The sequence below is a fragment of the Limulus polyphemus genome, unplaced genomic scaffold, assembly GCF_000517525.1.
Source record: "Limulus polyphemus unplaced genomic scaffold, Limulus_polyphemus-2.1.2 Scaffold1162, whole genome shotgun sequence".
NCBI lineage: Eukaryota > Metazoa > Arthropoda > Merostomata > Xiphosura > Limulidae > Limulus > Limulus polyphemus.
This window is the reverse complement of record NW_013666772.1, coordinates 74,792-100,780: the sequence shown is the minus strand read 5'-3', so window position 1 is coordinate 100,780 and position 25,989 is coordinate 74,792. Positions and strand designations below refer to the sequence as shown.

General features: G+C 30.0%; 1 protein-coding gene across 3 annotated transcripts; it reads right to left on the bottom strand.

Moving 5' to 3' along the window:
• Nucleotides 1–1,801: 1,801 nt before the first annotated feature.
• On the bottom strand, nucleotides 1,802–18,139 carry LOC106462422 (mitochondrial chaperone BCS1-like). 3 transcript variants are annotated; one of them, XM_022389693.1, is made up of 8 exons: nucleotides 18,123–18,139; nucleotides 14,619–14,982; nucleotides 11,802–11,941; nucleotides 9,062–9,256; nucleotides 6,076–6,139; nucleotides 4,717–4,886; nucleotides 3,285–3,402; nucleotides 1,802–2,134 (listed from the first exon to the last, which is right to left on the bottom strand). In XM_022389693.1, the coding sequence occupies exons 2-8, from the start codon at nucleotides 14,936–14,938 to the stop codon at nucleotides 1,879–1,881; spliced, it is 1,263 nt and encodes a 420-aa protein (XP_022245401.1). In that variant the 5' UTR covers nucleotides 14,939–14,982; nucleotides 18,123–18,139; the 3' UTR covers nucleotides 1,802–1,878. The 3 variants fall into 3 exon arrangements, with proteins under 3 accessions (XP_022245401.1, XP_022245400.1, XP_013777802.1); XM_022389692.1 differs by lacking the exon at nucleotides 18,123–18,139 and adding an exon at nucleotides 17,671–18,095 and having other exon boundaries at nucleotides 14,619–15,006; XM_013922348.2 differs by lacking the exon at nucleotides 18,123–18,139 and adding an exon at nucleotides 17,964–18,095 and having other exon boundaries at nucleotides 14,619–15,006.
• Nucleotides 18,140–25,989: the final 7,850 nt, after the last annotated feature.

Below are 25,989 nucleotides of genomic sequence, written 5' to 3'. Positions count from 1 at the left end.
CGTTTTTTGGGGGATGGTTAATGAAAGTGTTCCAAAACGCGACATTAATTTCTTGACGACCTAATAGTTTATTGCAACACAATTTTTACTTGTATCTTACCATTCATAATTTCTAGAATGGTATTAACTATTAATATTAACAGGAAGAAATGTTCATTAGAAAGCAAAAATATTCGTGTTCTAAAAATGTAAATGTTGTTTTTGTTTAGATATTCAGTGCATTTATAAATTAATAACTAGATTATGTTGTATATTGTGCATTAATTCAAATAAGTTAATTGTATTCATTAGCAAATTTTGTTCAGTTTCAAATTCATTTAATTTGTTTTGGATACTTGCACAAAGCTACACAACTGCTATCTGCTCTCAATAACTAATTTTGAACTGACAGACTAAAAGGAATACAACTAGTTAACATCACCCACTGCCAACCAACTCTTGGGCTACTCTAATCAAATAGTGGGATGTAACCATCACTTATAATGCTCCCATTGGAAGTGGGATGTAAACCATGGATTCACAGTCCAGTACACTATCTTGTTTAATTAATTTATCTTATTGAATGAACTTATGGACAAAACATACAAAAATTTAAAATAATATCTGGTTACATACTACACTTACAAGAAACAAAAATTAAAAGCTATAATTTATATATATTTTTTTACAATGCAAATCACATAAAACGTCAGTTTATACTGAGAAACATTTCTTATAAAACTTAAAACTCCTAAAGTTTCATCAACTAACCAAGTGTAGATCAAAGCCATCATATACCGTGCATGAACATTAACAGATTTAACTTTTTTTAAATATGTACATACACACAATGATCATGTAGAAATGTATCACATTTTTAATGATTTTCCTTCTCATTTTCTGTATTTGACAATATTACTTTAAATTGTTCATTTTATTGAGTGCTCAGAAGTTTGTAAGCAGCTGAATATTTTAGTTTTGACATTCAGAACTTATTAAAATAACTACTTTAATAAAAGTACCCATTGTCTCTCAAAAGTGTCTAATTTACAGCAATGTTTATCATTGATTTTTGAAATAGCTTTATTTCAAAATTATATTTTTTATTTTTAATTATGCACAAAGCTACACAAGGGCTATCTGTGCTCTGCCCACCATGGGTATCGAAACACGGTTTGTAGCTTTGTATGTCCACAAGACATACCGCTGTGCCACTGGGGGGCTATATCAAAATTAATTTGCTGGATAATTATAAGTACTTGATATTTAAAAATCAGATACTAAAAGTTTAACTGTGAATTAATTATATAAACACTCATCTTGATATAATTATGAATTGTTTGTGATTCTTTATTGCTTGAATTAACACTTATCAAAATTGATATTAAATAAAAAAGATAAATAACCTAATTGTAATCCTACAGAGATTATTTTTACTACACTAGAAAAATCAATTTTTATACCAACAGTGACTTGTCTATGTTGTATTACCACACCTAAAAATTAAATGCAATTTTGTATTAAGTATTTTGGATTTCACTAGAAAGTCAATTTTTACAGTGACAGTTTGTATTATTTTATTATATTAACAAAGTTCCAGCAGTAACTTCTTGCCATGGAATATAACTATGGGTCAAAATAGTTTTGGAACCAGAAAAGAAATGAGGATATGATAAAAACAAAACAAGAAATACAATTTATTAAAAAATTTATATTTCAAGAAATTACGAGTTTAAACGTTCAACAAACCATTAGTACTTTTCAAAATCAGCAGCAGTTTATAGAGAAAAAAAATATTCCAAAGACAAATGTATTCTTCGGATTCAAGAAATAAAAAATAAGTTTTTATTAATATAAATACATTCTACAACATTATACCTAATACACAAAGCAATAATGTCATAATTTCCACATCAAATTGGTGTTTTCAATCACACCATAAGGATCATTCTTATAAAACATAAAGTACCCCTGAACCAATGCCATACTGACTTCTTTTCCATGCTTTTGAACAGCCTGGACAAACTCTTCAGCTTTTTCTTCTGGCTGTTCAGGATAAAACCTCTGGTACATGTGTTTTAACTGCCTACCTGAAGCATAACCAATATACTCCTTCATGTCAACTCGTCCAGGGCGAATGAGTGCTGGATCCAATCTGAAGATATAATGTAATATGTATTTTTTATTAAAGTACACACTAAATTCCCGGGGGAAAAAAACAAAAACCTGAAAGAAAGACATACTGTACATAACTGTGAATGAAATAACAGCATTACTTACTTTACTGTTTCCCATACATATCACAAGACTATGCTACTTTGTTACTTAAAAATTTTAAGCAGAAAACACATACATGAGCTTAACATTTGGTTGTGGTTTGTAGATAATTATCCTTCCCGAAAATGATTGTTATAAATCCAATCAAAAATAAATTCAAAAAAAGAAGGAACATTTATTTTGTCTAAATAATTTTTGTGCTCTAGTATGGGATGACAGTAAAAAAAAATTAAACTATATTAGATGAAATGTTGACAAATGTAACATTTTATCACCTAGTAGTTTTGTCCAAAAAAAGTTCATTTTCAACAAGAATTATTATGGATTGAAGTTCTAAGTGTACTTATATTAATACTTCATTAATCAATTTGTTTTTTACATAAGCCTTAATTTTTATCAAAAACTATAAAGTATAACACAGACAACTTCGTCAAACTATTTTCCATAAAATTATTAATGAATAACAGTTTTTATGTACTTATTTTAACATTCAATCAATCATTTTTTTTTGGTTTAGCATAAACTTTAATTCTTCTCAAAAACTACTAAATATTTGCCTACTTTTTCTGATGAAAAATGTTTATTGATATTTTTAATCATATGTCATGTCAATAAGGTTTCATACAGTATTTTATTGAAAATTTCCACTTCTGTTACAAATATTTGATAATATGTCACTTCAATAAGAAAGAATGCTGATAAAATATCTGGCACTAAAGTGTCACTTGATAATTAACTTGACAATAAGGTGTCAGATAACTGGTTTAAAAACCCTGTGTATAAAATTTTACTAGCCTATTTTCCCATGTGGGCTATAAAATATTAAAATATTAAATAACATTCATCTACACAAATAATTAAATAAATGTAAGAAGGAAAGGCCACATGGTGCAATTTTACAATTTATTTTTCAATAGTATTATATTTAAAGTAAATCTTTGGTTAATATATGCTATGAAAAGATTTAGATCCAATTCATGAAAACTAAGAATTCCACGTATGCATAGTTAACAGTAACACAAGATTACCTTTCTAAGTAGTTTGTTGTCATAAAGAGAATCCTTGCTTCTGCTGAAGCAACTCCATCTAACATGTTTAACAGTCCACTAAATGTTACTCTGTTCAGTCCCTCGTAGGCCACTTTCACTAGTGTTACAAAACGAAAAGTTGTATTAGTATATGTACATCCATCCACCCACCTACACACAAATATGATATATATACATAGATACATAATGTTCAAATCCTAGCAGTACAGTATAACAAAGATTAATTTTATTATCTTAAGTTGTGTGTTCACGTTATTTTGTAAAATCTACTTTTCTGACAAATTACAACTAAGCTGTTGCTGAAATAGATTAAAACAGGATATGAACTAATGAATGAATTTTACAACCAAAACAGTTAACAAAATAATAACACTTTTTACATCTGTAGCATCTACCAAAAAAATTAACAACTTTTTTAAAGGACTGATGTTTAAATCGTAGCAATAACAAAAAAAACTTTTCAAACTTTTCACTAGATGTAGTTTTAGTACCACATTAAATGTAAATAAAATGAAGTTTAATTTTCAGATTAAATACACTTTTGAGCACTGTTAAAAATTTTCATCAAGCAAAGACCTTTTGAAAGGTTTTTAAAATAAATAAAGGGGAATTAACTGAAGGCTTAACTTCAGGTTAATTAATATGTTTCTCACCAATGATTTTTGTTCATAAGAAGCTTCAACAAAATTTTACTTTATGTGAGAAATATTAAACAACAGCTCAACAAAAATCTGTGACAATAAAGATAAGCATTATCTGAATGTATACAGGGTCCCTCCTTTGAAGAAAAAATGTTGATTATAATTCTAAATTTACTATTACATTTTAGTGAAATCTATAAGTCTGTTGTAAACAAAATATTAGATTATTTACAGTAGTTGTTGTACTTAAGATATGTCAGTGAATGGACGGCATCAGTCTGACAAATTGGAGTACAAGGTGATATTCATGTGAAACATAAATACATTTTTGTCCATTGTACTGTTTCTATATTGCATTTTCATAACGTATGGAATGTCCAAGATGCATATCTAGTTTTTTCAGTATCCCTGTATACTGTACCAGTATTTACTGTCCTCTATCGTAAAGTGTTGCACAATCAGCAATGTAGGGAAAAGTGAATAGTTCAATTACTCTTACATGACACACATAATACTACATTGAACGGCACTCTGTAAAAGGTCATAGAATGTGTACTTTGACTCCCACCCATGCTCGAAGGGTTTATCATTAAACAAATGGGTAAAAAAAGGAACTTAATAATTTTGAAATCTCAGATTTTAATATCACAGATTGTATCCGTGCAATATAATATTTAAGAATAGATTTATCAATTGCTTTACATAATTCAATTGATAAAAAGTATCTAGTTTTTCCAAGGATGTTTTACAAAAGGATATATATTAATTACATTTAGCATTGTCCTCTCTGCTAACAAATGCTGCATCAATGTCTTCAAGGAGTATTAAACTCTGTTGTGGGGCTACGCTCATCAAGTGATTCAAACGATCATCTGAGAGACCCCTCTCACTGAGGTTCAACACACAGATGCTGTATTCTAGTTCTCCAGCTAAGGCAGTGCTAAAATATCCAAGTTTTGAATATCAGAGTTAAATATATTGGGACTAATAAGTGGCTATAAATATTTAAAAAATCTTTATATAATAAATGTGCATTATCAAAATATTATAATAAAAAATTCTAACCAACCTTCTAAAATAATCATGATAAATATTCCAGAACACTTAAATACTCCTCTACAACAATCTTCTTGAATAATATTTTTTTTTGAATAATAATTAATGTAATGAAAATCCCAAAACAAATTTCCATTATGCATAACTTTGTTTAAACAGAAGTAAAAATGCCACTGGAAAACCCAATTTTTTTAAAACTATTATTACTTCTGTTATCATGAAAGTTAAGTCCATACTAATAATAATAATTTTCTTAACTAAAAAATCTATTATGAAGACAAAGGTAACTGAAAACTTGTTGATCTCTGACCCTTGACAAACAATTTTCACGAGACCTTTGTATTACAAGTCTTGCTACTAGTTCATTTTATTAACTCTAAAATCTTACTATGAGAATTCTTAAGTTGAATAATCATTGACACACACGCATCTTTAGGTTAAAAACTAGAATGTAACTTCTATAGTGCGCAAAGCATTTTGAATTACTTAAACAGGGAAGCTGATGAATAGGTGAGGTAAAAGTTTTTGGTTGTGAACAATAGCTGAAATGTCTTGGAATATGGAAACTTGAGAATGCTTCTACTCCTATTCCTCAGATGATAACAAAGACAAGTAAAACAGAGTCAAGACAAAATCAAGCCTTGAAACTGTAGTCAAACTCATCTTATGTCTTTACAAAGAACTGTGAAATAACAATCATTTCTAAGTTACAGGTAATCTGCAATAACTTACACTTAATAAAATAAATCTTAAATTTTTGTGTTCTAATGGTAAGATCAAACAGTCTCCTTTTCTGATATTCTGGTTTTATTTTGAACAATGATAATATTTTACATAAGTAAACATGTATTGACCAAATGCAATTTTGAGGCCTGTATATCATTAATGAACACTTTTTTATTGTAGTTACAGAATCACATGATGGATGCATTAACAGAGATTATATTTAAAGAAATATATTTTGTCCAAATTCATACATGTAATCAGTGAAATATTTTTCACTCCAAATTATATTTGTTTTTAAGATTGTTTTTCAATTAACCCACTTTACACTTCTTACATCCAAAACTCACATAAAGCTGCTTTTCCCACATCCAGGTGGCCCATACAAGAGATATCCTCTTCTATATGGTATGCCTGTCAGATACAGCAAATTTTAATAATATTAAGAATTAACATCTTTAGATCACTTTTATCACAAAAAACTAACAACTAGTAAGATTCTATAATAATTTCCCTCCTTTTGTGTGTTTGTTAGTGCGCACAGACATGCACACACTAACAAACAAAATATAACTTTTGAATATTTCAAGCTCTCTGCAGACACAGTGAATAACATTTCTACGTGAATTAATTTATTAATATGCTGACAACTAAAATACATTGCATACATTTTTAACGTGATTTTCACAAGTTATTTAATTAGTTAGCAATATAACAAAATGAATCCTCCATACAAGTCTTATTATGAAGTATTTCAACATACTTTTCAGTATTCTGTCTCTAAGCTATAAAGAATACTAATATATTTTCTTTCTCATGAAATGAATATCTTTTGTCATGTACAGACTTAAGATACTGCATCATCTTTAAAAGCTGAATGCATGTTTCTGCTAAAAATTCATTATGAAAAGTTGAAATTATATTTCAGAAAAACAGATTTCAAAACAGTTAGAAATAAGTTTAAAATGTTCTAAGCTTCTTCCATACTAATTACTAAATTTATATAGATCTCGTATATCATGAGTTAAGGTTATAACAATCTACATACCTGTCACTAATCACAACTTTATTTACTAAGTAAATTTGGCCACCCACAAGTATGTAATACAGCTCCAACTGAGTTAAAAATTTTCAGTTAATGCCATTTATTAAACTGATAAAATGTTACTTATCACAGATTTTTACCTTACACTCCTAACTTTTATTTCAATGAACAGTGTATTCAGACTTCAAATGTAGTAAGGAAAATTTACATTATTAAAAATATTTGATGAAAGTTCAGTAAAATTATAAATTACTCAGGTATCAGATAATAATATTTTATTCTAATAATTTGTATTTTTTTTTTATAAATTATTAGAATAAAAAAATGAATTTGACATGGAATCCATGTAAATTTGTTTTTCTTAGCTTTTCTGAAATATTTTAATAACTTCATTCCTTGTACATAAATCATGCTTATTAATATATTTAAAATTGTTCTTCCATCCAACCCCATGAATTTCATTGATTGTGATAAAATAAAAGTTAGTGTACAGTTGTCTACAAAAATACAGTTTAAGGTTGGAGTTATGTCAGAAGTTCTTCAAAATTTAATTTTCTTACATTCCTTTCTTTCAAATAAAAACACTAGTGGGATACTCAAAATCAGCTTGGAATTTGTCAAATTATTTTGCTTGTCTTAAATGTAGAGCTGTACAATGGGGGTATCTGTGCTGTGCCCAATGCTGAGATCAACCCCCAAATTTTAATGTTATATGTCTTCACACTTACTTCTGAGCCACCAGAGGGCAAAATTACTTTGACAGAAACAGCTGAGCACTGACAAAAAAATAAATAAAAAGACTGACACTAAATTAAAATTTATCAGTAAACTACATTAGAAGTGAAGATTTAAATCATTATGAAACCCAAGAAGCTAGTTTCAATACAGAATGTTTACTTTTATAATCAAATACAATAGAAGAAGTGTATTGGTGCTTTATAACAATACAATTATAATTACAAATGCAAAGTTTCACTAAGTTTAAAGTTTATAGACCTAATATCACAACATAATTCAAAAGTTTGGTTACCAACACTGTTTTAAAAACCATTATGAAACTACTGAAAATGTTAATTAATCAAAAACAACTCTTTTTATTATAAAGAGTGTCAAATACTAAAACACTTAATAGTAAATATTTTCTCTTTTATTTCTTTAATTTTGGTTCAATGTTTTTTTTCTCTCAACTTATAAAAAATATGAAAGAAAGTTCACACCAGAGGTTCCCAAATTGGGGATGCAGACTCCCTGATGGCCACAGAAAAGTGGAAGGGGGAGAGGGATGTAGCAAATACACAATACTCTTACTCAGTAGCTATGCATTCAATTAGTGTGGGGCTGCAGTCAAGATGCAACATTTTCTGAAGTGACTTTGTGCTCAGAAAATTTAGGAACCCATAGTTTAAACAACACAAAACCTTGAAATGAAACTTTCAAGTTTTTAAATCAATAAAAGTTCAAATAACACTTTAAACTCAACCTATTTTTCATTTCCAAGCATCATGGGCTCTTTCTACTGTATACCTTCTGGTACAAATCAAAACAAAAATTACATACAAAACCAACAAAAAAAGATAATATTCCCTTAACTCTTTCACTGCGATATTCATAGGTAAACAATGCTCTGCAAGGTTTATTTTTAATTTTACTTAGAGAATAAAAACAAAAGGACTCATCTTTTAATATTTCATTCCTTATCTGAAACTCAAAATTGGTAAAACCTTAAGAATTGAAACAGAATACCCTTTCTTAAATAGTGGTAGAAAATTACAAATTCCCTTGCAGTGCTCTAGATGGGGGCATATATGTAATTATGGCAGTGAAACAGGTAATAAATGAAAGTGCAAAAAAATAAAAAATTTCAATATATCACCCATTATTATAAGCACAAGAAACTCACTTTTTAAAGTATTTTAGTAAATAAAGATGATATATCAAAACAGCTGATATTCAAATCTCAAACGACATGTCTAGCACAAAAATAGACGTGGCTAGCAGAAGATATTAATGTATAATATATGAGTATAATTTAAAAGTTTGTTAAAATGAACATGCATGAACAAACTCTAAAATTGAAACTTTCTTTCACAAACGACTGTTACACAGCAGTATCAAATATCACTGAAGAAACTTGTACTTCCTAGATGTTTAATGCTGTTCACTACATACATCTTAAAAACATATTTTGGTATTTTATGTATATATTACATGAACAGTATCTGAGAAAACAAAACTTATAGTAAGTATTAAATAAATTTTAGGAGCATTCTGAATTTCAAAATATGAATTACCTCGTTCAGTATACCACTGAGGTCCTTTAATAAATTCGTTTACATCTGAGTAAATTCGTTCTGAAATACCATTATCCAAGATCACTGAAGTCAAAGGTCGTCGTTTACGAGGATGCCCAAACTGCCTCCACTCGGAGCCCACTGCTGTATACATAATGGTCTTTCCCTCTTGTTTTTTAAGGGCTAACTTTCTAGCTGACAAAAAATTCTTCATCAGTAGCAATAAAATTTATACTAGCCCTTACTATAATGGTTTACTGTAGCTTATTAAAATGCAAATTAGTTTTAAAAATATTTTTGACACTAAGGTGCTGAACCTTTCATTCTTAAAATAAACTATGGAATAAAACTTAAACATTTATGTATAATCCAAAGAATGAATTCAATTTATTCTTGTATATGACTTCCATTTAGAATTTGTGATCATATTGTACAAGATTAGTATTGCTTAAGTATCCATAATTGAAACATTACTTAGGCAACTTTCTTGTAGGTGTTTGTCTCATTTTTTTTCTTTCTTCTTTTGGCTTGCAGTTTATGTCCTTAATGTGTTTCATGCAAGTAACAAGCAATTAACTTGAACAGAAATTTACATAGTTTATATAAACAAAATCAATTGTACATTAAAAATTTCAAGGATGAAGAAAAAGCAAAGCATTATTTATTTCAAAAAAGCGTGGAAAAAAAATAACTTTCTTCTGCTTCTGAAATATCATTTTGAAAGTTCATTCTTGTGATGCAAACACCACAAAATGTTTCAGAAGGCTTTAAGAATAACTTATTTCTACAATGAAAATACACCAGAGATTTACTGTCCAGAATGAAAAGATTTATAGCTATAATGGATTTCAAATCCTCTAAATTCACAAATTATCATGTTAGTAATGGTTACTTCAACAGATTTGTGTGATATTTCCTCCAGAAATAATGGTATTGTTCCAACAAAGATCTAAATTAGTTAAGTATATATATATATATCCATCCATACATACTTACATAAATTGATAAAGTTCAATTCCATATATCTATTTTGCATTAAACAGTATGCAGCACAAATATTTAAATTTCACATTACCTGAAAGTAAACAATTTATGGATTTATAAACCGAAATTCTATTTGAAACTGGAGCCCCCTCCCCCTTCCATAAGACATGGTGGGGATGAGCAAAAAAAGATGTGTACAGAAAATATTCTCATCTAGCTGCAAAGAAAAATATAAAAAACTAAGCACAGAGCATTACAGCAGTAACTTAGAAAAATTCATATAAAAAATTAAAATATCAAAGAGGTTAACATGTTGATATAAGATCTTCTGGACATATAAGGCTATCTGGAAGATGAACTTGACCAGCATCAGCCTTAAAAGGTTAAAACCAAAATGACTAATACTCTGAATTGACTAACACTGTTATTAGTAATACATTCCACTGGAACGCTGAAAATGATATCAGTCAAATTTAATCAGTTAGTGAGATCCTCATGTATTATTTCAATGACTGTTAGATGACAATCAATGAGCCTTTAGGCTTTACTACATAGCCACACAATGAGAGGCATAAAACTATATATAGAGAGAGAATATAAAGAGCACTGCATTAGAAAGCAATAACTATTAATCACAGCACAAAAGAATGCAATAGCTTAGAAAATGGTTCTGGTTTTGATTAAGGCCTTAAATTGAACTTTAACTTGTTTTACAAGTTACAGTTCAATTTGATACCCTAAACACTTAAAATTTCTTAACTGCTAGTTAAAACTGTTGTTTCTTGTTTTATTTTACGCCAATGCATGTTTTTGTATAAAATTTGATTGTAGTTGAAGGGTGTACATTTGGCCATACCACATGTGACAAATAATGGATACAAAAGAACTTGATATGCCTTATAACACATAAGGAAATACATAAAGAAAGCATAAACAAGGTTTTTACTTCCTGTCTAATTCTAAACATGTGAGCTAAGGCTTATTTCATATATTTTGTTCCAAAATAGGGCACTGATTTAATGTATGAGTGAATGTACAAAACTCAACGCACAGGAAAATATGGATGTAACTAACCCTGTGACCTGTGTCAGCTCCACAAAATGACACAGGCAGTTCTTAAACTCGTATACTCTAAAAAAACAGTTAATCAGTTATAAATCAAACAAGAATGATGAATAACCAGTTAAATAAATATCAAATAGTGAAACCCCTAGTTTTGATCCTACTTGAACCTTGACATTATGTGGGAGGTCATGTGTTACCACAGGACTGGATACAAACAACTGGCACTCAATAGGCTTCCTATCTGTAGTCTAAAGTCCTTAAAAGTTTTTAAATATGGTATATATCTTTTTATTGTGAAACTTAAACAACAAAAATTATTAGAATTACAACCTTTGAGCACACAAATATTAGTAAATATTCTTGTTTAATACATCACTGGAAATAGAAACTTTACATCTAAATTTCTGATAAAATGTAAAACATACATATCTGAAACACAATTATACTAAGTTCAATATATCATGATAATTAAACCATTTTCACTTTCTTTTTTGAAACACTGCATGTGCATAAATGTTGCTTGACTCTTCAAGCAAATAAAATTATCTTAACCAAATCCATTATTTATGGAATAAATTAAAACGTGAAGGAAATAAAGGCACACTTGCATAGATACATTGAAACCTTAAAATGAAAAAAAAACTTTTTGAAATATTATTATACATTGACAATATAACTAAGGTGTACATACCTTCATCAAGAATATAAAAATAAAGATTTTTATTTCTCCCTATTGCTGTCAAGGTAACTGTCTCCCAGGGCACACCCATGTGTAGGTCTAATGTATGCTGTTCTCGATTCCTTTCCACTCTGATCCATGTATTTTTATACCTATAACATTATGAATAAAGTACATATAGCAAGATGATATTTAACACATTGTTATTTCACCTTCTCAGAATCTTAACTTAAAGTGGATAAGAAAACACAGTAATTAAGACTTTCATCTGAATATTAAAGTTGATTACCAACCTTACATGGAACTAATGCAAACAAACGAACTATTTCATTAATTTATTCAGTATCACACATACAAAATATAAAATTGTATATCATATGCTGTGGAAAGCAAAACTCATGGGTATGTACATATAAAAAAACAACATGATTTTAGATGCATCATATCACTTGTAACAATTTTAATGATCCTAACACAACCACGAAAATATATAGTTTAGCATTTACACTTGTACAGTTGTTGTATGTGTTTTTTGTTAAGAGTATTATAAAATTTCAGTATACATATATATTTATCCATTTCTAAAGTAAATTAAAAGCCCTCACACCTTTTTACATACACTCTCGACATTGGCTACACTGTACCGGAAATGAGATGCTTACAACAGAGAAACAGACTAAAAATTTCCTGGAAAACTAGATGACCTTCATGATATCACTAAACTCCCTTTACATATATCACTAATTTGATTACACCACCATTCCCAATTTGTCCCTGAAGAAGAAAGGTCCACCTTTCGAAAGCACTCGGGTTATAGGGTTTTTATTCATTTCTATCAAGACTTCTTGAACCTATGTGTTTTACTAACATCATGAATAAAATTTCAGTATTTACTCTACCATAAATACTGGAATGATTTTCAAGTTTGGGGTGCTGAACATAATAAAATCCAAAGGTTGTGTAAATATGCGTATTATGTAATCAACAAAAGAATCTGCTTCAATACCTTCCAAACCCCACTACTTGTAGTCTTCTAATTTCTAGTTTTAATGCAAACTTATAATTACATTTTATAATTGTGAAGGTTATCATTTCCTCTGTATCATTTCCTTTTTTTTTAATTGTTAGTTGAATTTATACTTTCATTTTGGATTAACATTTCAAGGTGTCATGTGGAATTAGCATTTATCAAATAAAAATATTAAAGACAATTTTTAGGAAGAAATTCAGCCCTTAAAAGATGTCAGATTTTGCCTTTCAAAAACTTTTTCTACTAATTAAATGTGTTTTTGACATTATATAAGCCAGAATTTTATTTTAATCTATTTTATAACTAATCAATTTATAGCTAAGGAATGAGAATATTTTAACAAATTCACATATAAATCATTTTGAAGCTACTTAAAAATTGCTACACTAGTAAATAGTCAAAATACAGAAATATACAATACCAGCATCTACCCTAGTCCTACAGTTAGCTGACAAATTTAACAATTATTGACTTTTTTGCTTCTTCATTTTGCTCCAAACAGATATGTTTCATTTCTATTTAATTATTCTATTTTTAGTATCTTAGCATGAAAAATGCAAAGATAAATAAGACTACTTCTTACTTTTAATTGGTGCCAGTTGTACTGAATTAGCTTTCATGCATTGCTAAAAGAAAGATTCAGTGAGGAAAAAAGGGCTCATGTTGATCAGCTGGATCGCCAGTGGAACCCAAGCCCATCCTGAACATACTGGCACCAGATGCAGAGAAGTCAGCAGATATAACACAGCTGGGAGAGCCAAACTTGTGGGCAGTACAAAAACTGAGAATGTCTCTGACACCTTCCTCAGCCTTTGGGAAAAAGGAGTCCCAGTGGTCTGCTAAGCATTGAGAGCCACCCATCAAGTGTCCATTTACCAGGTGTATAAATTAATGCCAGAACTGACTTCACTAGAAAATAATTAAGAAATAGAGACAAGGGCAAGCCTGATCAAGAACAAGTGGAATCACTGTCTACCATTTCCCGTTAGAACTCCATCTATGGAAGAAATTGTGACAAGGCAGAGGAGACTTAGGCATAAGTTTCTACTGCTTTGTTTGACAGATTCTTACATGATTATTACTAGACTCTCAAACTTGGAAGCGATACAGAAGGCCCCTAGACTTCTACTGAAGGCATGTGCAAGAAATTTCCATAGTTTTATCCAATGGGGCTTTGGATGTCTTTCCTTTTGACTGACAAAGCTATTACATCTTGATTTTCCACAGTTAATAAATAACATACTGAATTATTTGTTTTCAAGGTTTTTTTTTTTATAAACATTTTAGTTAGGAATTGGGTTTTTGGGAAACCATGTTGTTTGTCCAACTGTAAATCATTACTTGTGCCCAAATTCTCGAATATGAGCATAATATATGTTTAGTTTTCACAAAAGGTTCCTTACTACATCTAACTTTTCAGAAATCCTGGATTGGTCCACGATATTTAAATATTGTCCTAATTCTGGAAGATCCACAATGAAAGGATAGTATTTTTGAGATTTTCTGTTTCAATAAAAAGGCAAATAACGAACTGTGAGTAGTGTACATAATACTGTTACAATATATCTAATACCAGACTGGTGAGTGATTATGTGAACTAATGCAGTTATGTCTTTGAGAAGAAGCTGGAATAAAGCAAATGATATTTAATAATCTAATTTGAACACTTTTTTTTATGGGAGATACTTCGATCTTTGTTTCAAAAGCTGTCAGTTAATAATAAACAAAACTACTGAAGGAATACTTAAGACCAGGTAATAAGCACTTTTTGTTAATCAAAGTATATTAAACACATTTACTTGAAGAAATGAGTTCCTACACTTGGTACAAAATCAAAAGCTGTATTAATTTTCCCTGTCTCATGCTGCTGGAAACTTGTCTCTACACTCAAGTGTTGGGTATTTCTTGCATTTAATGTGATCCACTGCAACAGCCACTGGTAACTTTTGTCACGGCACGGAACTTCTAAAGTCATCATATAGTGACGACGAAAGAGAATCATTCCAACCTGTGAGGCTTTACGTAGGAAGGCTACACCAGCTCCAACACCAACTAAACCAAAACCTGCACCAAAATATGGGTTATCTTGAAGGGATGCAACAAAATCTGTTATGGCCATTTTTCATTTCTTTCAAGTCCACTATTTCTTTAATATTCAAATCCCTGTAAAATAAGATACAGACAAATCTGAAAAAAAAAGTTATAACTGATTATCTTTAATCTATAATTATGTAACACAGTAAAATGAGAAAATCTAATGCTTACAAAAACAGGCACTTGTCTTTAGATCAGTGAAGTTTACATACTATAAAGGAAATCATTCTGCTAAAATAAAACATGAAACTCAAACCAAGTAAATTTAAATAAAACACCTAATAAGCTATTCCACACTAAGGATGTTGTAGGATAATGTTCTTGCTAGAGAAATATTTTCACTGAAAAACTTTATCTTATGTTCAACAAAATTAAATAAATGATTATATGAATTTCTACTAAATTACAATTTTGTTAATGAAAGTGAGTTTCGAATCTCTAATGTTGTTCATAATATTTTAGAATTTTTAGATAAGATACCATTTCATTAATACACACTAGAACAGGATGTTAATTACAATGAAAGCTTGAGTGTTATAATTGGCTATATCAACAAGCAGAGCAGTAATTTGCATGGTTTACTAGCTTTAGGCTTTTATTTAAATTCATAATATGCCAAATTTCAATATTTCTTATGTTATTTTTAAGCACTCATATTATCAATACAGAAAGGACAACTATCCAAATGTTTTTTAATTCAAAACTAAAAACTTTTGTATACACACATGTATGTATGTATATATGTTAGTTTTTTTTCCCTCACTTATACTGTTATTCAAGCTTCATGAATTTATATATTTCTTAGCATATTTTGGGAAATTAAATAACTGTCTTCAAGTCTGTTTACAAAACAGAGTAACATTTAAGATAGCCAAGGATTTTTTTCCTCGGAACAGTTCATGTTTTAGCAAATATCATGGTAATTATTTTAGGTTTTTGTTTTCTTTAACCTATTTAAAATTCCTAAAAAAAATATTTTCTTTGCTGTATATTTCAACTAATCAACTGGAATAGCCTATTTCAATATTTTTTGGGGCTTTAGTAGCTAATATAAAATAAAAAAATAGTTGGAACTAAAAAGTTGAATAAAATTTGTGATAGGTTTATATTTTAGGAGCCAAATTCTCCTCAGAGATCAAGTTAAAAACTGCTGGAATGTATTTCTGGTGATATGATATCGAGAATTTGAATTATTCTAAACTCTTGTATACAAACATTTACAGCCAATCATGACCAATATCTTCAGGTACTATTATGAAAAAAAGTGTCCCAGTAGTTTAAAACTATTATTACATAATAGATACGTGGATGATACTTTAACTGTTTTTCAAGAAATTAATCACATTACTAAATTTGTTGAGCACTTAAATAGAAAATGTGAATATTAAATTTACTGTTGAATTGGAACAAGAATTCTTTACCATTTTGGATACTTTGGTCATAAATAAGAGGGGAAAGTTTGATGTAAGTGCATATCATAAGCTAACTTTTTCAGGTCTTTAAAAGTTTTATACACTTGAAGTTTAAAGAAAATTTTAATAACATACCAATATATTGAGCCTATATTCTCACTAGTATATGGGATTTAATTCAGAATGAGTTAAAGAACAGAAGCAAATATTTGGTTAGAAATAATTTTCCTGAAGGTTTCTTAATAAATGGATAAATTCCTGAATATCTTTCCAACACTCCAAAAGTGGAGCATAATGTTCAAAATAAAGTTATTCACTTCATATTATCATTCACTTTTACACATGGTCAGAAAATAAAGAAACAGTTGAACAATATGATCAAGAGTTCATGCAAGTTCAGTTGATGATGGTTATTTTTCAAACCCATTGTGAAAACAGAACTATTTTTGTTTCAAAAACATGATCAATAAAATTAACCACTCCAAATACACCTTTAGAAATTCAGTGCCTGCACACAGACATATATATATATAGTTCATTTCTCGATCACTAGTTCAGTGGAAAGTGAATACCAATTAAGAATGACCTAAAAGTTTGATGATTAAAAACTGAAGCCAAAATTACACCTATGTCAAATTCCCTGAAGCTATTAATTGATCTAAGAACTACATTTTAAATAGGTCTTAATAATTTAGTTGGTGAAGGCTTATCTCAGTGTTGCATTTTATGTTTATACAAAAAATAAATATGAAGTAATACAAATAAATAAGGAGACAAAAAATAAAAGTACACATTTTTAATAAAGGTGACACTGATACAAATATGCCAAAATAACTATTACAAACCATGTTAGACCCTAACAAGAAAGAAAATTTAGTACACCTCAACCCTACATCAGGACTGTTTTAAATGAAAAACAAATATCACTAAAAACTATTATAAAAAAAGGATGTACAAAAAAACATTAAAAAGTGTGTACAATAACAGCAACTAAATATATCAAATTACAGAGATGAATCTTGAAGACGCACTAAAAGACAAGCATGAAATAAGGCACAAAATTTTGTTTATAATGAAATATTTCAATTTGGAATTAAACACTATCAGTATCAATATACATAGCAAGCAAAATTTAAAAAAATCCAGTAAACATAAGATCAATAATTCACATCACACTTTCAATTAATTAAACTACAACACAGTCATGTAAACAAAAGAACTAAAAAAAAACCATTAGCATGCTAATCAAAATAAGTAACACAAAAACACGTGGTCAGATAGCAATTACTGAGTTAGGCCCGCTTAAGTACATCACAATACAACAGTATAGTAATTGTTAAATTACTTGTACTTATTTTCCAACTTCCAGTTGATTTCTGGTCTCGTTTTAACAGTAACAGTGCGCTATATTTATATTACTATTAATAATAATATTATTACCAGTAGTTTTACTTTTTTTTGGTACTAATAATAGTAGTGCTAAGGCGAAAGTTTGAACATGCACTACGAATACTATTTCTAGTTTATTAATTTCCATAACATCCATATTAGTGCTAAGTCTTACTCTTAGGAGACTTAAACAGTAATTTAGTATATTAATAATTACAAATATTATTAGTACTACTTTAAGATGCACACCACAGACGTATTTCCTGAACGAGGATCACACCGGAGGTTGAAGAATACTTAGTGCCCTCGGACGGGCGAAAGGTTTTTTTTTTTGTTTTAAATTTAATTCGTTTACTTATCCTTGTTTTTCTCCATTATATATACAAAAAATTTACAAGACAAACATACTGTGAAATAATATTACGTTTGTTGAAAAAAAGCAACCGTATTTCATGGTCACTGAAATCAATAACTTCCAACTTACAAAAATATATAAATTATCTCTCTCATAAATAATATAAGACTGAGTTTCACCTGCCTCGATTATCAAATTCTGATATTTTAAAGCTTTCAGACTAGCCGCTGAACCACCAGGGGTCATTTATTAGGAATCCTAATGAAATTAGAAAAACGCATAAGATTTAGAATAAATTTCACAAAACTGATTTAGGTTCATGTTTTAATCTTGTACGGTAATTTTAGTTTAAAGGTAAGTATAAGACTAAATGTATTGTAAAAAATAAAATGAAAAAATAAAAATATAATCTGCGAAAAGACAATAGAAAGAAAAACTAACATCAATTTATTTAAAATGCTGGAACTTATATTTTCATAAAGTGGAGCATTGCCATCAACAAATGACGATTGTGTAACGACTTGATTTATTTATGTTTTGTCGTTATTCAAAAACGTAGGCATCCGTTTCTACTTCAATAGGAGTGCAAAGAATAAATAAAACATAGTTTTATATGAATCATAAACTGCATTAGACTGTAATTCTTGATGAAACAATTGTTCCCAGCGTTGGCCAATGTGAATAATATCGTGCTGAATACCCTTTATCGTCTTAAGATATTTATTATTGTAATTAGCCTACCCAAGCATTTTGATTACCGTGCCAATACAACATAAGTTATAACGACTTAGAAAATAAACTGATCTTTACTAGCGTAATATGCATCGAAAAGTGTCTAATAGAAACTACATTTCATTCAGTAAAATTCTATGCAAATTATAGGCAGCGTATTTCGATTTCTAGATACGAGGAACCTATATAAATTATGTTTGCATACAATAAAATTATCGTATATGAAAATTCCACACACTTCACTTCCTTATGGTATATATTTCATATTTACAATTTTGTTTTCTAATTTTAAATATACTGATGATGACAAAAGCTTAATCATCTATATTAATATGCCCCCCAGTGGCACAGCGGTATGTCTGCAGACTTACGACGCTAGAAACCGGGTTTCGATACCCGTGGTGGGCAGAGCACAGATAGCCAATTTTGTAGCTTTGTGCTTAACTTCAAAAACAACAAACAAACTATATTATTATAACTTTAATATTACACAGTAGGCCAACTAAACGACTAGCCAGTGTTTTATGTTTTGTTATACAATTATTCTACTTGTTTGTTGTTAAGCACAAAGTTGTGCTTTTCCTACAACAGAGATTTAACCATGAATTTAGCTTTACAAGCAATCAATATTACTGCTAAGCCACTGCGCGATTGTATTATTCCGTCCGTAAATAAAGCATTCATCTATGTCTAACTTTACACCACATCTTGTTTCTTTTATTGCGAATGCCGTAATAAATGACTAAACTTTTCCTTTCATACATTAGATCAACATTCTTCACAGAACTGTGTTTACACACACACACGCAATAGGGATAGTTATTACCACAATAAAAAGTTTAAACAAGGAATGTTGAATGGTTGTATACATGTACTAATCCTTTTACTATGGTAAAGATTGCATATGCTAAAAGCTATAAACTCATCACTGTGGTCCTATATCCGATACCTCTTGGAAAAGCGAACCTATCTCAAGAAGTGGTACAAAAACTTGTACAAGGTGGTATGAGTTAGGGACTTTTCTCCCCTATAAATGTTCTTACTATCCGGAATGGTCTATTATGTATACAGCGTTGGACGTTATTGTTTTTGTCGGATCTGGGCAATAAATCAGAATTACTTTTGTCTTTATCTCATGTGGACTTAAAATAGAATTATCCTTATCCATGTTTGTTTGTAATTTAGCACAAAGCTACAGAATGGGCTATATGTGCTCTGCCCACCACGGGTATCGAAACCCGGTTTCTAGCGTTGAAAGTCCGCAGACATACTGCTGTGCCACTGGGGGCCCTTATCCTTGTTCTACGCTGACCTTAATTTTAATCGCTCTTGTTTTGCCCACCACCTCTGAGACCAGATATAGGTATGCAAGTTATTGTGTAGTTATAAATGTCGAAAAGATCAAATTTTAACTTTTACTTCAGAAGATGGTGGTGCACCGAAACATGTAGTATTTTTAGGGCTGGTCTTTGTTTTTTTATTTATTGTGCAATTATTTTAACATTGTATTCTGTTTAACTGTATATATTTACTCTGATTAAGAAGTTAGCACACATGATCACCTACAAAAGTTGTAATGTTTCAAATATATATATATACATATGCACAAGTGCCGTTTTAATTTACTTAAACTATTTTCTCTGTTACTTTTATAATTCCATGAATATATACAAACCTCCCAAGTATTTCATTGTCAAAATCGAAACATTCTCTCATAAGTGTTGAAGATAACAGGTACCTTCAACTAATATTTTACAAGTCAGTAATCAGTTAACCTCATATTACAAGGTCTTACATCCAGATAAAATCATTTTTCCACTCATATGTCGCTTAATAGTTGTGTTCTTTGTGTAACTGATCCATTCACGTTACACAACATTTCATGTAATGTTTATACATGTGTTTACGACCACAACACATATATTGTAATAGATATATATCACCATTACATCTGGTCATTTACACTAATATCTCAGAACAGGCTGCCTCCACATTTCATGGAAATTACTTTGGTAATCTTCTTGAATTACATCATTCAGGTCATGTTTTGATTACTGCAGTAATGTTCTACCATCCAGAAGTCATCAGACAAAACTAGTTTTTCTTTTCAGGCATTACAAAATAAAAACTGATAAAATTCAATTAAAATTCTCGTAACTCAAATATACCCTCAAAGAAAACACACCTCCCTCACTGCACATAGAGAAGGCGTATGCTCTTCAGGAGAACGGGGAAATATCTAGCAAGAACCATGTGATATTCTACTAAGATTTCTCACTACTCAGTTAGATCATGCGAGTGATTCTTGCAAAATACCAGACAACTTTTCAGTATAGAAAATTACTTGATAGCTTGAAAGGCAAGGTTTAAAATGTCCTTCAAACTAAATTTTTTCAAAGTCCTAGCCACTACCTACAGTTGTGCAAACGTTCATGTATATTAGATATTACATTTACTTGCACCAATCATTCTAAACTGTATTACTCGAACAGCTATAATCCAATATCCTATAAGTATTTCTTATAATGGAACTGTTTATTATAGCTCAAAAAGTATGGGTTACACATCTCTTTCAGTCAATCCTATATTTTGGTTGATAGACCATCCTAACTCTAGGTAATGGAGTGGTAATTATATAATGAACTGCATAAACTTTACCTTACAATACAGCTCAATACCCTAGAAAGGAAAGGTTACAATGGCCTTTTAGCTGAGTTTTTGAACTGTTGATGTACTAGGAATTACATCTATTGGCACCAGCAAACAACCCGTTGGTTTCTGCTTAGTTGTGCAACATGTAATCATGATTTACTGTGTTTGTCTCAGTCAGTTCAATCAGGAATAACAAACTTTGTATGCATATGCTTGACAGCCTGTGCTACTCACTCTACTAAACCAACAAGCTGGTTGGTGATAAGGCAAAGTGTACAGCTTCACTACACAGTTTGTGGAATATTTGGCTGTTAAATTTAACTAGAATCTAAGCTGCTTCTCAAAGCACCAAAATAAAAGCATCAAAAGTTTTTCTCTCTTTTACTTTCTGTGCTAGTAAGTGGCAATATTTGACTCTGAGGAAGAATGGTAATACAACAATAAGATGAAATTGAAAAGACAGTCACTAATCTTTTTCACTGGATTAGAAAAAGCACTCCACTATCACTAATTACCACCAAACATAGCAACCAGCATGCAGCTCATTTCAGCAACTACTTCTGCACCAGTTCTACAAGAGTAGGTGATTAGCAACAGAAGTTAATGATGAATCCAGCAACACCTAGATAGGGACTTCTTGTGTCCAATCCTCAAATGTAAATTGTACCTACAATGACTGTTAAGAGAAATGGGAGCACTTCAGTTAAAGCTAAGAAGCATATTAGCCTCAAACTAAATATGGAAACTAGCAAAGACAATACAGTGATGATATTTAAAGTGTGAATAAAAATAAAAGCAACAACCAACAAGTATAAATACAGTGTCCTCTTCAGTGACCAGACAGTAAACTTATACATCCCATCGGCCAGAGAAACATACAGGTCATGGCTTCTAACAATTTATTCTAAATAAACCTAGTATTTCAAGAACAGAAAAAGAACTTTTTATTAAAATCCTATTAAAGATGCCACCAGACCCTCTTCTAAGGGATCTATCACCCCATGCCACCCTACAAGAACCACATCAAGCAAAGAGAGTAACAAACATTATTGGAATATTAGTGGAGCAGGCTAACACATGAAAATCACTATGACCAGTTTTAGACCAAGTGTATCATCCTCACTGATAGACAGATGAAAAAGATCAGGGGACTAGGAAAACCAATGCAAAAAGATGACAAGATAACTGACTAAATGCATATAGAAAGAAAAGAAAAACACACAGCACAAGTGAGCAAATAAAACTATTTTCACAACAATGTCTGTATCAAAGTTTTGGACTTATTGGCTAGTTTCTAACTCACCGAATTGTTTTTGGCTGCTGGAGCAGAGGGAGAGATTTCCTAGCATGCCCACACAGACCAAAGACAGGCATAAGAATACTGTACAGGAAAAAAAAACTAAACTTTCAAGCCAGAACAGGGTTCTAGTTTGGTATTCTACAATCCTAAGATTATGTTATTGATCTTTCCAACTCATACAAATTTGTACAAATCTCTGTATCACAGTGAGCATGACCTCAAAGAGCCCACACAAAAACAGGACCTATCAAACAAGTATTGTAGTTTGCAAAGACAATTAATTCAAGTTTATGACCTTCTGTATCTGGTATACAAATTGTAGCTAACTAAATGCAAACACCTGGATAAAAAAAATTCTATAACAGTTATGGAAGAAATTAGCAGTTCTTTCAACCAAACAGGGATAAGTTACTGTAAACTTACATAGTGCAACTTAGCTCCTTATGTGATTTTATGGATGTGGTACTGATTTTATGTTTATTTGATACAGAAATAATTATTTTATAAGGTATTTTAGCTTCATTTGAATTTTTTATTTAATTAAAAGAAATATGGTTGTGTTTCTCATGGGTAGAGGCTACTTGAATGTTTACTCAAAGTTTAATTTTTGCTATTTCTGCATTATTTGTTTGTTTATAGATAATAAGGTTTTGATTGCAGTATGTGTGCTCTATCTCAACTAATAATGTTAGATGCATAGAGTTGTTTGTGTGGATGTGGTATTTGGTCCCAATAATATCCAATAGATACAGCTAAAGTACCTGCATGAATGCAGATTCTAGAAATGTACTGCAGACATATTTCACAAAGCAAAGGAACACATAAAAGTGAAGAAATAAAACAAAACCTTTATTCACAATGATTGTGTTTATGTGAGTGTTTACTTACTGTTCAGCTTCTTAATCATTTGATTTTGGAGGCTGGTGGAACTATCTACACATCCTCACAGAATGAAACCTTATTTTTCACATTCACACAGTAGAAAGATAAGAGGAATTCTAATATACTGCACTTTTCAATTAAACAAAGAGTTCAAGTGCACAATACCACAATCAGAAGTTATATATATATCACTAACTATTCCAAATAACATATACAAGGAAAAAACACTTAACTCTTACCAATTTGCACAAGCATCTGTATCTCCCTTGAACTAAACTTCTCCTCAGAAAGTAGACACAAGGCCAAAGTGATACAAACTTTAAGCAATTACAGTATGCATCCTTTACATAAGAAAAAGGATTAACACATATTTATGACTTTCAACATTTCAAAGCCTGTATGACATGAGTTTTGCTATTGTAATATGGTTTCTCATGTTTAGAATTGTAGTAAATATTTAATGAATATGTACTTCTTTTTATGGATAAGTCACAATAAAATAGACTGTATTTAAATAGCTTCTAATTTTTTGTCAACATATCAAGAATCTTTAAAAATGTTCCTATGATTCAGTCCTGTGACCTTTTAGATGAATCAGAGCAAAATGCCTCCAGGGTAAGATCCCCACTGTACATCTTGTTAGTTGTCTAACTCAGTGTTAATTAGCCATTATAGTGCTGGAAATTTAAGTATACACAAAAAAATGCCAACAGCTGCCTATTCTGGAATATGATATGACCACAAAATTAGTAGGTAAAGTAACTCTATTAAGACTTTTTTACGAATACATTATAAATAACATTGGAACAAGTTACAGAAATATTCCATTACTCAGAAGTTACGTAAAGTAGAAAATTCTTAATGCATGTCAAGTATGATGATTTATAATACCTCTAAGCAAAGTGGTTTTAATGTTGTAAACAATTTTTTAACTACATTTTTTTTTCTCAAATGTTTTTTAAAAATCAAAAGTCCTTAATCTGTTTTACTTCTCAGCTTTTAGACCAGGACAATGAAACATCAAAATCATTAATGCAAAGAGCAGCATCTAAGGACTATAATAACTGATTCCCTCTAGAAGTATATCATTGTTGCATTATTTATAATTAGAAAAATAATTGCCTTCAAGAGTTAGTGTCTTGTACTTTTAATCAATTTCACAGTCTTTAGCAATTTATGGCCATCAAGAACATTAGCAGCTACTAGTTTCTGAGCTTTGATATTCCTTGTACTGTGTACTGCAAGATCAGTTAAAACTCTGTGGTACAATAATAACATAAATCTGAAACTTCTGTAGTACATTTTTCATATCATAAAATTGTTCACAGTTTGAATTTAGAACATAACAAATCCAGTCAAGCTCATATGCTAGTTTCACTCTAGATGCTACTTTTTAATGGCTAAAAAATGGAATTTTAAATATAATTCAGATACCAACAGATATGATAACCATACTTTTATTTCTGTAGCAGAAATTCAGCTAAAGATGCTATTTATTGTATCACAGGATACTGATACTGTACTCCATGCATGTGAGATTATTTTATGACTGTCACATGGAGCAGATATGCCTAGATACTTGTTATCCAATTTTATAGTTGGTCAGTGACAATATACAAAAAATGTGGATTCCAAGAATAGTTCTGATTTTTAAAGATTTGTTTCTAATGCTGAGAGATCCTAAAATCACTTGTGAAATACAACTAGTTTTTGTATTGTCAATTTGACAAATAGGTTTAAGTTGAATTGAAAATCAATTAGGTTTAAGTTTTTCAAAGAAAACTTGTATTTTCGTTTTTGCCTTATAAAATACAGTTTATCGTCAATAAAACAATTTATTTCTTGTTGTTATTCACTGTTAACTTTCTCACTTATTTATTTTACTCATTTTAGTTTCAAAAGCAGCGATTTCTTTCACTACAAGATCAGTCTTTCTTTAAAATCACTTCTTCTCTTGCCTAAAAAAATCATTTTTTATCACAATACCAGAAGACCATACTTGGCTCATCTTGTAAGTGTGCACTCCACATATATTCAGTAATTATGTGTATAGACTTAATTGTAATAAGACAAAATTTATACTGTAGAATTTTATTCAAAATATTGAACATGTACACTTTGATGAAAAATATTCATCAACATATACCAGTTACTTTGTTAAAACATTAGACACTTTACCTCCCACTTTAATATTTCTTTAACTTATAGCAATTATTTTTTAAATGTAACAATAAGCACATTATTGTGAAAAATAAGATATTCTCTTTTTGGTGATTTATGATGCCCTGTTTCTAAACTGAAATTAGATCATCATATCCATGTGATACTTTTAGAACAAATTAATTTGATTTACA